At 38.0% G+C, this 14,626-nt stretch overlaps 1 protein-coding gene across 1 annotated transcript in view; it reads right to left on the bottom strand.

Annotated features, from left to right (window-relative positions):
- The window catches only part of LOC127692777 (solute carrier organic anion transporter family member 6C1-like), a 111,904-nt gene that overhangs the window by 51,798 nt on the left and 45,480 nt on the right, over positions 1-14,626 (bottom strand). The window contains exons 6-7 of the mRNA XM_052193374.1: positions 10,036-10,145; positions 4,590-4,734 (exon numbers count right to left, since the gene is read on the bottom strand). Of these exons, the coding sequence (XP_052049334.1) occupies positions 4,590-4,734; positions 10,036-10,145 (255 nt within the window). The remainder of the gene's footprint in view (positions 1-4,589; positions 4,735-10,035; positions 10,146-14,626) is intronic.

The following is a 14,626-nucleotide window of genomic DNA, read 5'->3' on the forward strand; positions in this document are numbered from 1 at the left end:
TGAAAGACATCTGGGTTCTTCCCAGGTTCTGGCTATTATAAATAAGGCTGCTATGAACATAGTGGAACATGTGTACTTGTTACATTTTGTAGCATCTTTTGGCTATATGCCCAGAAGTGGTATAGATAGATGTGTCCTCAGTTAATATGTTCAGTTTTCTGAGGAACTGCCAGACTGATTTCCAGAGTGGTTGAACCAGCTTGCAGTTCTACCAACAATGGAGGAGTTTTCCTCTTTCTTAACATCCTTACCAGCATCTGCTGTCAACTGAGGTTTTGATCTTAGCCATTCTGACCAGTATGATGTGGAATCTCAAGGTTGTTTTGATTTGCATTTCCCTGATGACTAATGATGTGGAGCATTTCTTTAGGTGTTTCTTAGTCATTTGATATTCCTCAGTTGATTCTAAAGACACAGAAATGAACTCTCACATCTATGTTCCCTTAATATTTGACAAAGGAGCTAAACCAATCTAGTGGGAAAAAAAAACAGTATTTTCAACAAATGTTGCTGGTTCAACTGGAGGTCCACATGTAGAAGAATGCAAATTGTTCCATTCTTATCTTCCTGAACAAACCTCAAGTCCAAGTGGATTAAGGATCTCCACATAAAATCAGATGCACTGAGTCTAATAGAAGATAAAGTGTGGCAATAGTCTTGAGCACATGGGCACAGGGGAAAATTTCCTGAAGAGAACACCAATGGCTCATGCGCTAAGATCAACGATTGACAAAGTGAAATTCATAAAATTTGCAAAGCTTCTGTAGGGCAAAGAACACTGTCAATAGGACAAAACAGCAACCAACAGATTGGGAAAGATCTTGACCCTGCTATAGCTGTTTCCTGAGAGGCTCTACTAATGCCTGACGAATACAGAGGTAGATGCTCTCAGTCAACCATTGAGTTGAGCACAGGGTCCCTAATGAAGGAGCTAGAGAAAGGACCCAAGGAGCTTAAGGCTTTTGCAGCCCCATAGCAGCCCTGTAAACCAACTGTGCCCCTGAAAGCTCACAGGGATGTAACCACCAACTAAAGAGTACACATGGAGGGACCCATGGCTCTAGCCACATGGGTAGCAGAGGATGGCCTAGTCAGATATCAAGGAGAGAAGAGGTCCTTGGACCTGTGAAGACGCCATGCCTGAGTGTAGGGGAATGCCAGGATAAGGAAGCAGGAGTTGATGGATTAGTGAGCAGGGAGAGAGAGGATGGGATGGGGGCATTTTCAGAGGGGAAATGTAGAAAGGGGATAACATTTGAAATGCAAATAAAGAAAATTTCTAATTAAAAAAAAAGAATAGGAAAATGGGACCCCATAAAATTGCAAAACTTCTGTATGGCAAAGGACACTGTCAATAGAACAAAACAGTAACCTACAAATTGGGAAAAAGTCTTTACCAGCCCTACATCTGATAGAGGGCTAATATCCAATATATACAAAGAACTTAAGAAGTGAGACTACAGAGAACAAAATATTAAATATTGGGTACAGAGCTAAACATAGAATTCTCAACTGAGGAAACTCCAAAAGCCAAGAAGCACTTAAAGAAATGTTCAACATCCACAGTCAGCAGGGGAATGCAAATCAAAACAAACTTGAGATTCTACTTCATACCAGTCAGAATGGCTAAGATCAAAACCTCAGGTGGCAGCAGATTCTGGTGAGTATGTGGAGAGGGACACTCCTCCATTGCTGGTGGGATTGCAAGCTGGCACAACTGCTCTGGAAATCATTCTGGCTGTTCCTTAGAAAACTGGACATAGTACTACCTGGGGACCTATTTATACTACTCCTGGGCATATACCCAGAAGATGTTCCAACATCAAATAAGGATACATGCTCCACTATGTTGATAGCAGCTCTATTTATAATAGCTAGAAGTTGGAAACAAGGCAGATGTCCCTCATCAGAGGAATGGATACAGAAAATGTGGTACATTTACACAGTGGATAAATGTACCACAGCTATTGAAAACAATGACTTAATGAAATTTGCAGGCAAATAAATAGAACTTGAAAATATCATCCTGAATGAAGTAACTCAATCACAAAATAACACACACAGTATTCACTCAATGATATGTGGATATTAGTCATCCCATATATAGTCACCAAACCTGGATGCTATTCTGGATGTCAGGAAGTGCTTGCTGACTCCCAGATATGGCTGACTCCCAAAAGGCTCTGCCAGAGCCTGACAAATACAGAGGTGGTTGCTTGCAGCCAACCATTAGACTGAGTGCAGGGTCCCCAGTGGAGGAGTTGGAGAAGGGACTTAAGGAGATGAGGGGTTATACAGCCCCATGGAAGGAGCAAGAGTGACAACTGGCCAGACACCCTGGAGCTCACCAGGAATGGTCCACCAACCAAAGAGTACACATGGAAGGACCCATGGCTTGGCCACACATTTCCCAATGGCCTTATTGGCATCAGTGGGAGGAGAGGTCCTTGGGCCTGTGGGGTTTGATATCCCGGAGGAGGGGAATGGCAGTGTAGGAAGATGGGATTGGGTGGGTAGGTGGGGGGAGCACTCTTATAGAAGCAAGGGAAGGGGGTATTGGGTAGGGAAATGCAAATCAAAACAACCCCGAGATTTCACCTTACACCAATCAGAATGGCTAAGATTAAAAATTCAGGAGACAGCAGGTGTTGGCGAGGATGTGGAGAAAGGGAAACACTCCACTGCTGGTGGGGTTGCAAATTGGTACAACCACTTTGGAAATCAGTCTGGCGGTTCCTCAGAAAACTGGGCATATCACTTCCGAAGGATCCTGCTATACCACTCCTGGGCATATACTCAGAGGATTCCCCAACAGGTAATAAGGATACATGCTCCACTATGTTCATAGCAGCCCTATTTATAATAACCAGAACCTGGAAAGAACCCAGGTAACTCTCAACAGAAGAATGGATGCAAAAAATGTGCTATATATATATACAATGGAGTACTATTCAGCCATTGCGAATACATGAAATGAATTCATGAAATTCTTTGACAAATGGATGGAGCTGGAGAACATCATACTAAGTGAGGTAACCCAGTCTCAAAAGATTAATCATGGTATGCACTCACTAATAAGTGGATATTAGCCTGGAAAACTGGAATACCCAAAACATAATCCACATATCAAATGCTGTATAAGAAGAACGGAGGAGTGGCCTGGTTCTGGAAAGACCCAGTGTAGCAGTATAGGGCAAAACCAGACCAGGGAAGTGGGAAGGGGTGGATGGGAGAACATGGGGAGGGAAGAGGGCTTATGGGACTTTTGGGGAGTAGGGGGCAAGGAAAAGGGGAAATCATTTGAAATGTAAATAAAAAATATATTGAATTTAAAAAAAAAGGGAGACCTGGAAAGTGGAAGATATTTGAAATGTAAATAAAGAAAATATACAATAAAAAAGAAAAAATATATCTATAGATGAAATGATATCAGTGCCCTGAGGTATTATGCCATTGTTTATAAGAATTAAGATCAAATGTAATTTTATATCTCTTAGTATAATAATAGGTAAACTGTTGTATGTACATAAACAGTTGGTTCTCCCTGGTGTCCTGTGTAGATTTAATGTTTCTTATCTTCTAATCCTGAATACTGATTAATCAAGATGGGATTGCCCATGTCAGCAGATCCTAAGTTACTCAAATAATGCCACTTGAACCTTTTCCCCAATTTAATAAAAGTCTAGAGCATGTACTTGTGTAGGAGATGGAGAAAGTTGGTTGCAAGGAGAGATGAGATGGGGAGAGAGAGAGAAAGAGACAGAGAGAGACAGAGAGAGAGGCAGAGAGAGAGAGAGAGAGACAGAGAGGGAGAGAGAGAGAGAGAGAGAGAGAGAGAGAGAGAGAGAGAGAGAGAGAGAGAGAGAGAGAGAGAGAGAGAGAGAAGAGGTAGACAGAGGAGGAGGAAGCAGCCATGGATCAGAACTGCATAGCTAGGAGAAATAGAAAGGAACAAGGATTTTTATAGCTGGAGAATAAGGTATTGAAGCCCCAGATTGGCCTAATCTAGGCATATGGCTTGTAAATAAAATACCTGAATTGCATGTAATTTTATATGGGCTTATGGTTTGAAGTCCTATTACATTTTGGCAATTAAGAAGAAAGAATAGCACAGCGTAGTTTCAATGCATTAAGTTCATACCCATCTGAATCTGAAACATATGGTTTCTGTTGAAAGAAATAGGAGAATCGGTAGTCAATGCACATATTTTAGAAAAGCACTGAGTAAAAACAGTACTCAAGAAGGAAAAGAATACTTGTACATTGAGTACAAGAAGAAAGTTAGAGAAGCAGTTAAAAGTAGGAAGGATTGTGGTTTTAAGAAGGGGTGTTTCTTAAACAGGAATGGGCAGGCATGTAGATGTGGTGGCAGGAAGATAACAATAGAAAGTGCATTGTGAAATTTTATGTATTAAAAATATTTTCGTGGTATTGGGAGTGTTCCTCTCTTGATAGTTTTAGCAAATGGCACTCCAGTACAATATTCTTGCTGTCTTCTGCTTACCTGACATATTTCTTAAAAATATATCCCACTTAAATATGCACATTGTGAAAATATAGAAATAAACCCAGTAAGAAGAAACATCTACCTGTGAGCATAGCAGAATGTACTGGCGTCAATAAAAAATGAGTTTGTAAATATAGGGGCAAAAAGTGTGAGGATGCCTTAAAAGTCAAAGACTCTGTGATTTTGCAGAATATCTGGGTCAACATCACTGGGTTCCTCAGTAGACACTGAAATAGAACAAATCATAGCACAATGATTTTACCTCATCCCATGCACCACTGTCTTTCTATAGTCTAAATCTAATGATTGAAATTATGTAAAATTATATAATTGCCTAATAGACACATTTCATAAGAGACTTGTAATTTGGTTTCTATTTACAGCAAATGTAACTTTTACCTATGGATCAGGTAGCTTGTTGAATGTATTTCTCAGTGTCTTATTGGATACATTCATATTTAAGCATTTACCTAAGTCAAATGGTAAGTGCTATCTAATTTTACATCATGTGGTTTCATTTTATTTATTGTTTCCAATAAAATTAAATATTTAAACTCACAAATGTTGCTGTACTCAGCTTGGGTCCATCCTCTGGCACAGCCTGCCATACCCAGTTGACGCAGGGAGGAGGCAGCTTAACCACCCAGGAGTTCAGAGAGACCTGCCTGCACAGGTAGAACCACCCTTACCAGAGGATCACACCTGGAACCCTCTGGTGGAAACCCTCTGGTTTCCTTCTCCAGCTTGGGACCACCCTCTGCCACCATGTAACATATTCCAGTGATGCACAGAGGTAGCTAACCACTCAGGAGTGCAGAGAGGCCCTGCAACACAGTAGGATCACCCCTGCGCCTCAGAGGAAACAGCTGGAAACACTGAGGACACAAGAGCCTAGGAAAAGCCTGGGACAGGAGTTTTGCAATTACCAAAGCCACCGAGCTACATACCCAAATACAACCACAAAAGAGCAGGTCTCAAAGGAGTACCTACAAAACAGTGTACACATAGAAAACAGACCTCCAAGGAGCACAGATACAGAGGCTTGCATGACAGATAAGCCACAGTAAGGGACAGCAACACCAGCTAACACCAGAGATAATCAGATGGCAAAAGGCAAGAAGACTACCAAGAGAAACCAAGGCAACATGGCACCATCTGAATCAACTTCTCCCACAACAGCAAGCCCTGGATATCCCAACGCACAAGAAAAGCATGATCTGGATTTAAAATAACATCTCATGATGCTGATAGAAGATTTCAAGAAGGACATAAATAACTCACTTAAAGAAGTACAGGAGAACATGGATCAACAAGTAGAAGTCCATAAAGAGGAAACACTTAAAGGTAGAAGCACTTAAAAAGGAAACACAAAATTCCCTTAAAGAAATACAAGAGAACATGGGTCAACAAGTAGAAGTCCATAATGAGGAAACAAAAATCACTTAAAGAAATACAGGAGAACATGGGTCAACAGACAGAAGCCCTTAAAACAGAAACACAAAAATCCCTTAAAGGACTTGTGTTTGCTAAAACATGAACAAGTGAGGGAACTGAACAAAATCTACCAAGAAGAACTCTCAATTCTGAACATCTATGCTCCAAATGCAAGGGCACTCTCATTTGTAAAAGAAACTTTACTAAAGCTCAAAGCACACAGTGCACTGCACACAATAATTGTAGGTGACTTCAATACCCCACTCTCCTCATTGGACTGATCAGGGAAACACAAACTAAACAGAGACACAGTGAAACTAAGTGAAGCGTTGGACCAAATGGATTTAGCAGATATCTGTAGAACATTTCATCCTAAATTGAAAGGATATACTTTCCTCTCAGCACGTCATGGTACCTTCTCTAAAATTGACCTTATAATTGGGCACAAAACAGACCTCAACAGAGGAGACTGAACTAATCCCATGCATTCTATCAGATCAGTATAGAGTAAGGGTGGTCTTCAATAGCAGCAAAACCAACAGAAAGTCCACATACACATGGAAGCTGAACAATGCTCTTCTCAATGATAACTTGTCTAAGGAAGAAATAAGGAAAAAAATCAAAGACATTTTAAAATCTAATGAGAATGAAGACACATCACACCCAAATTTATGGAACACAATGAAAGCAGTACTGAGGAAAACACTTATCTCTGAGTGCCTCTAAAATGAAGTTGAAGAGAGCTTACACTAGCAGCTCGACAGCACACTTGAAAGCTTTACAACAGAAAGAAGTTAATTCACCCAAGAGGAGTAGAAGGCAGGAAATCATCAGACTCAGGACTGAAATCAACGAAGTAGAAACAAAAACAACCATACAAAGTATCAACAAAACCAGGAACTGGTTCTTAGAGAAAATCAACAAGATCAATAAACCCTTAGCCAGACTAACCAGAGAGCACAGAGACAGTATCCAAATTTACAAAATCAGAAATGAAAAGGGAGATATAACAAGAGAAACTGAGGAAATTCAAAAAAAAATCATCAGATCCTACTACAGAAACCTATAATCAACACATCTGGAAAATCTGGATAAAATTGACAATTTTCTAGACAGATTCCAAATACCAAAGTTAAATCAAGATCAGATAGACCATCTAAAGAGTACCATAACTCCTAAAGAAATAGAAATGGTCATTTACAATCTCTGAACCAAAAAAAAAAAGCACAGGACCAGATGGTTTTAGTGAAGAATTCTATCAGACCTTCAAAGAAGACCTAACACCAATACTCTTAAAACTATTCCATAAAATAGAAACAGAAGGAACACTACCCAACGTGTTTGATGAAGCCACAATACCAAATGCTGATACCCAAACTACACATAGATCCAACAAAGATAGAGAACTTCAAAGCAATTTCCTTTATGAATATTGATGCAAAAATACTCAATAAAACCCTTGCCAACTGAATCCAAGACCACATCAAAATGATCATTCACCATGATCAAGTAGGCTTCATCCCAGGGATTGCAGGGACAGTGCAATATATGGAAATCCATCAATGTAATCCACTACATAACCAAAGTCAAAGAAAAAACACATGATCATTTTATTAGATGCTGAAAAGGCATTTGATAAAATTCAGCATCCTTTTATGTTCAAAGTCTTGGAAAGATCAGGAATTCAAGGCCCATACCTAAACATAGTAAAAGCAATATACAGCAAACCAGTAACCAACATCAAACTAAATGGAGAGAAACTTGAAGCAATCCTACTAAAATCAGGGACTAGACAAGGCTGCCCTCTCTCTCCCCATCTATTCATTTTAGGCTTGAAGTTCTAGCTAGAGAAATTAGTCAACAAAAGGAAGTCAAAGGGATACAAATTGGAAAGGAAGAATTCAAATTATCACTATTTGTAGATGATATGATAATATACTTAAGGGACTCAAAAAGCTCCACCAGAGAACTCCTACAGCTGATAACTTCAGCTAAGTGTCCAGATATAAAATTATCTCAAACAAATCAGTAGCCTTCCTATACTCAAAGGATAAACAGGAAGGGAAATGACACCCTTCATAATAATCACAAACAGTAAAAAGTATCTTGGGGTTTGACTCTAAACAAACAAGTGAAAGATCTGTATGACAAGAACTTTAAGTCTCTGAAGAAAGAAATTGAAGAAGACCTCAGAAAATTGAAAGGTCTTCCATGCTCATGGATTGGCAGAATTAATAAAGTAAAAATGACCATCTTGCCAAAAGCAATCCTCAGATTCAATGCAATTCCCATCAAAATTCCAATTCAATTCTTCATAGAGTTAGAAAGAGCAATTCTCAAATTCATCTGGAATACCAAAATCCCAGGATAGCTAAAACTATTCTCACCAGTAAATGAACTTCTAGGGGAATCAGTATCTCAGACCTCAGGCAGTACTACAGAGCAATAGCTAAGGAGGATAAGCTTCATCTAAATATTGCACTTATAAATAAGACAGTTTTATGTTAGGCTAGTAAGTTTTGTCACAAAACAATAGCAAAGACCACATATTTTGAAATATTTGATCATCATTGCTAACATTTGTATACTTCTAAATTTTGTGATAAAGACATATACAAGATAGTATTTATTTGTTTTGTGTTTCTATGGTTTCATATAAATCTGCAGTGTGAGGGCTGGAGAGATGCCCCAGTTGGTAAAATGCTTTCTTTACTCAAGGATCTGAACTCATCCCCCATAACTCATATTTTAAAACTGCCAGACAGAGAGGGACACACTCATAAAATCAGTGCTGAGAGATGGGGGATGGTCCTGAGGCCTATTAGCAAGTTAGTTTAGCCTACATATCTAGTTCCAGGCTGGAGTGTTTCGAAAAAGAAAATAAAGATGGATAGCTCCTAAAGAAGCACACATGAAGTCACCTGCATATTTCCAGGTGAATCTGAACATACATGGATATCTACATACATGCCAATAAACACAAACCTGTGTATTTCTCTATATAATTTAAGTGTGTTTGTGCATGGATTCAGTTACACTTCTTTATCGTTTGAGTTGATTACCTAAGAATTCCCAATTTATTCTAAATATTAACTTCTTGCATTTAGGTAACCATTATCGCCTATAGATTAATTAATGGGAGAAATATTTTTGCTTTTATATAATCTAACCTATATACTTTTATGTTTTACATCATTTAAAACTCATTTTAAATGCTTTTCTCTTCTATGTTCTATATATATTGATATAGTCCAAGGTTTGCATTAACCATTTTATATTACCATAAAAAATTTGTGACTCTGAAAACAATCTGTGTACATAATATGAAATAGGAATTCTGATATTTATCATTGCATGCACAGAACAATATTATGTCCATTTTTCATATCATGTAGCAAATAATTCTTATACTATGCATATATTCAAAGAGAAAATGAATTATTAAGTTGTCTATAACTGTGTTTTTTTTGGATTAAAATGAGGACATTGTCATTCTTTAAACTATAAATGCCATGTGATCATCAAAAATCACTATCTAACACTACGCCTGTCTTTAATAATATCATATAAGGGAGCTATTTCTTTCCATTATAAGGAAAATGTATAATATAGTAATTTATCTAAGGGACTCTAAACCTTTTGTGCAAACATAAATTAAAAACCTTCTTAAAGTATTTTTTAAAAAAATTTAAAAATTTTTATATATTTTTTTATTTTCTATATTCTTTGTTTACATTCCAAATGCTTTCCTCTTTCCCACTTCCCCCCTCCCCATATGTCCCATAAGTCCTCTTCTCTCCATCCATTCTCCTATCTTTCCCCCTCCCTTTTCTCTGTCCTGGTACTCCCCTACAATGCTGGATCAAGCCTTTCCAGGATCAGGGCCCTCTCCTTACTTCTTCATGGGAATCATTTGATATGCTAATTGTGTCTTCAGTATTCAGAGCTTCTGGGCTAATTAATATCCACTTATCAGATTGCATTCCATGTGTATTCTTTTGTGATTGGGTTACATTATTCTTAAAGTCTTAACTTTATAAGGAAATGACATAGGTCAATTTAACTGGCTTGTTAACAGAAATATTTTACTTTACCCATATAGCATGGAGAACACTTTTCAAATTAGGCTTGATTTCCTTATTTATAAGTCTCTTGTCAATGCAGGGATGTTCCTGATTTTTTGCAAGTCTTATCTTGTGTGCACCTGTAGGTCACAAGGAAAATAATGTTTTTTTTATATCAAAGTTAGTATATGAAAATATACATCATGTATTTTTACACATTATAATAATTTCATTTTTCATGGAATGGCAAGTGAGTTATGTTAAACACAGTAAAACTAATGTGTGTTTCAGAATGCAAATTCTTCAACAATAGTAGTGCTTTGCAAAACACAATTCATTGATAGTGAAAAATTTCACATTTCAATTAGCCATTATATGTGTCTCTTAACTGCTGAAAGTGTGGTATCTATTGCGGAATTAATTCATAATTTCAGGGAGGAGTCAAAAGCCATATTCAATAAATAACATATGATGAACAGCTCAAAAACTACCCCTCCAAAAATTGCCCCTCCAAAATTTCCGTATCACAAATTATATGTTTCCATTTTTATTGGATATTGTCTTTATTTATATTTCAAAAGGTATTTCTTTTCCCCATTCTTCTCACCCCAGAAACTCCCAAGCCCATCCCCTTAACCCCCGCTTCTAAGAGAGTATTCCCCCACTCAGCCACTCTCTTTTTCCCCTACACTGGGGCATCGAGACTTCACAGGTCCAAGATCCTCTCTTCTCATTGCTGCCAGACAAGGCAGCATACATATGTGCCTTGCTACATATGTGGCTAGAGCCATGGGTCTTCCCATATTTACTTCTTGGTTGGTGGTTTCATCCCTGGGAGTTCTGGGGGTCTGGTATTGTTGTTCTTCCTATGGGTTTCAAATCACTTCAGCTCCTTCAGTTCTTTCTCTAACTCCTCCATTCGGGAGCCCTTGCTCAGTCCAATGGTTGGCTGTGAACATCCACTTCTGTATTTGTCAGGCTCTGGCAGGGCCTCTCAGGATACACCTATATCAGGTTTCTGTCATCATGCACTTCTGGCATCCACAATAGTGTCTGAGTTTAGCAACTGTATATGGGATGGATGTCCAGGTGGGGTAGTCTGTAGATGGCCTTTCCTTAAGTCTCTGCTCCACAATTTGTCTCTGTATCTCCTCCCATGGGTATTTTGTTCCCTGTCTAAGAAGGACTGAAGAAAATACAATTTGTTCTTCCAGGTTTTTGAGCTTCATGTGGTCTGTGAATTGTGTCTTAGGTTATTTCAGGCTTCTGGGCTAATATCTACTTTTCAGGGAGTGCATATCTTCCTCACTCAGGATGATATTTTCTAGTTCCATCCATTTGCCTAAGAATGGCATGAATTCATTGTTTTTAATATCTGAGGAGTACTCCATTATGTAAATGTACCACATTTTTCTGTATCCATGCCTCTGTTGAAGGACATCTGGATTCTTTCCAGCTTTTGGCTATTATAAATATGGCTGCTATGAACATAATAGAACATGTGTCCTTACTACATGTTGGAGCATCGTTTGGGTGTATGCCCAGGAATGGTATAGATGGGTCCTCAGGTAGTACTATGTCTAATTTTCTGGGGAACTTCCAGATTGATTTCCAGATGGTTGTACCAGCTTGCAATCCCACCAGCAATGGAGAAGCGTTCCTCTTTCTCCATATTCTCACCAACATCGACTGTCACCTGAGGTTTTGATCTTAGCCATTCTGACTAGTGTGAGGTGTTATCTCAAGGTTGTTTTTACTTTCATTTCCTTGATAACTAGGGATGTTGAACATTTCTTTAGGTGCTTCTTGGCCATTTGATATTCCTCAGTTGAAAATTATTTGTTCAGCTAGGTACCACATTTTCTAATATTAAGTGATTATCTGGTATCTAACTTCTTTAGTTCTTTGTATATGTTGGATATTAGTCCTCTATTGGATATAGGATTGTTAAATATCTTTTCCCAATGTGTTGATTGTCTTTTATCCTATTGACAGTGTCCTTTGCTTTACTGAAGCTTTGCAATTTTATGAGGTCCCTTTTGTCAATTCTTTATCTTAGAGCATAAGCCATTAGAATTCTGTTCAAGAAGTTTCTCTGTGTGCATGTGTTTGGAGCCCTACCCTAGTTTCTATTCTATCATTTTCAGTGTATCCAGTTTTATCTGGAGGTCCTGAATCCACTTGGACTTGAGCTTTGTACAAAAAAGAAGAATGGGGCTCATTGTCCCAATGTCGAGGAATGCCAGTACAGGGAAGCAAGAGTGGGTATGTTAGTGAACAGGGAGGGGGGATGGGATAGGGAGTTTTTAGGAGGGGAAAAAAGGAAAGGGGATAACATTTGAAATGTAAATAAAGAAAATATCTAATAATAATGAAAAAGAATGGGTTGATATGCATTCTTCTATGTCATGACTTCCAGTTGAGCCAGCACCATTTGTTGAAAATGCTCTTTTTTTTCCACCAGAGGGTTTTAGCTCCATTGTTAAGTATCAAGTCACCATAGGTGTATGGGTTCATTTCTGCATCTTAATTTCTATTCCATTGGTCTTCCTGCTTGTCTTTGTACCAGTACCATACAGTTTTTAACACTATTGCTGTGAGGTCAGTGATGGTGATTTCTCCCCCCCCCCACAGAAGTTCTCTGGCTGTTTAAGTATATTTTTTTGCTATCCTGGGTATTTTGTTATTCCAAAGGAATTTGGAAATTGCTCATTCTAACTTTACGAAAAATTGAGGTGTAATTTTGATGGAGATTTCATTAAATCTGTAGATTGCCTTTGGTAAGATAGCCATTTTTACTCTAGTAATCCTTCTAACCCATGAGCATGGGACATCTTTCCATCTTTTGAGGTCTTGTTTGATTTCTTTCTTCAGATACTTCAAGTTCTTGTCATACAGATCTTTCACTTGTTTAGCTAGAATCATATCATGGTATTTTATATTGTTTGTGACTATTGTGAAGGGTGTCATTTCCATAATTTCTTTCTCAGCCTATTTATCCTTTGAGTAGAAGGAGGCTACTGATTTGTTTGAATTATATATCCAGCCACTTTGCTGAATTTATCAGGGTTAGTAGTTCTTTGGTGGAATTTTTGGGGTTTCTTATGTATACTATCATATCATCTGCAAATAGTGATAATTTGACTTCTTCCTTTCCAATATGTATCACTTTGACATCCTTTTGTTGACTAGGCTCTGCCTAGGACTTCAAGTACTATGCTGAACAGGTAGGGAGACAGTGGGCAGCCTGTCTAGCCAACGATTTTAGTGGGATTGCTTCAAGTTTTTCTTCATTTAGTTTGATGGTGGTTACTGGTTACTGGCTTGCTTTATATTCCTTTGAATATGTTTAGGTATGGGCCTTCAATTCCTGATCTTTCCAAGACTTTTACCATGAAGGGGTGTTGAATTTTGTCATATAATTTTTCAGCATACAATGAGATGATCATGTGTTTTCTTTCCTTTGAGTTTGTTTATATAGTGGATTACATTTATGGATTTCCATATATGGAACCATCTCTGTATCCCGCGGATGAAGTTGTCTTGATCATGATGGATGATTGTTTTATGTGTTCTTTGATTTCATTTGCAAGAATTTTATTGAGTATTTTTGCTACGATATTCATAAGGTAAATTGTTCTGAAGTACTCTTACTTTGTTTGCTCTTCATGTGGTTTAGGTATAAGTGTAATTGTGGCTTCATAGAACAAATTGGGTGGTATTTCTTCTGTTTATATTTGTGGAATAGTTTGAAGAATATTGGTATTAGATCTTCTTGGAAGGTCTGATAGAATTTTATACGAAAACCATCTGGTCTTGGGCCTTTTTGGTTGGGAGACTTTTAATGACTGCTGATACTTCTTCAGGTGTTATGGGACATGTTTATGCTTTATCTGATCCTGATTTAACTTTGGCACTTGGTTTCTTTCTAGAAAATTGTCCATTTTATCCAGATTTTCCAATTTTGATGAGTAAATATTTTGTAGTAGGATCTGATGATTTTTTTTAATTTCCTTAGGTTACTTTGTTATGTCTCCCTTTTCATTTCTGATTTTCTTAATTTGGATACAGTCTCTGTGCCTTCTGGCTAGTCTGGCTAAGGGTTTACGTATCTTGTTGATATTTTTCAAACAACCAGATCCTGGTTTTGTTGTTTCTTTGTATAGTTGTTTTTGTTTCTACTTGTTTTATTTCAGCTTTGAGTTTGATTATTTCCTCTTGTCTACATCCCTTGGGTCTATTTGCTTCCTTTTGTTTTAGAGATTTTAGGTGTGCTATCAAGCGGCTAGTGTATGCTTTCTCCAATTTATTTCTTTTTTTAAAATATATTCTTTATTTACATTTCAAATGATTTCCCTTTTCCTGACCCCCCCCACTGAAAGTCCCATAAGCCATCTCCCCTCCCCGTTTCCCAATAAACCCCCTAATGATTCCCTGGCCTGGTATTCCCCTACACTGCTGCATTGAACCTTTCTAGGACCAGGGGCATCTCTTTTCTTTGATGTCCAACAAGGCCATCCTCTGCTACCTATGCTTCTGGAACCATAGGAGATTCCATGTGTACTATCTGATGTTTTTGTCCCTGGGAGCTCTGATAGTACTGGATGCATATTTATCATAG

The sequence above is a fragment of the Apodemus sylvaticus genome, chromosome 9 (assembly GCF_947179515.1).
Source record: "Apodemus sylvaticus chromosome 9, mApoSyl1.1, whole genome shotgun sequence".
NCBI lineage: Eukaryota > Metazoa > Chordata > Mammalia > Rodentia > Muridae > Apodemus > Apodemus sylvaticus.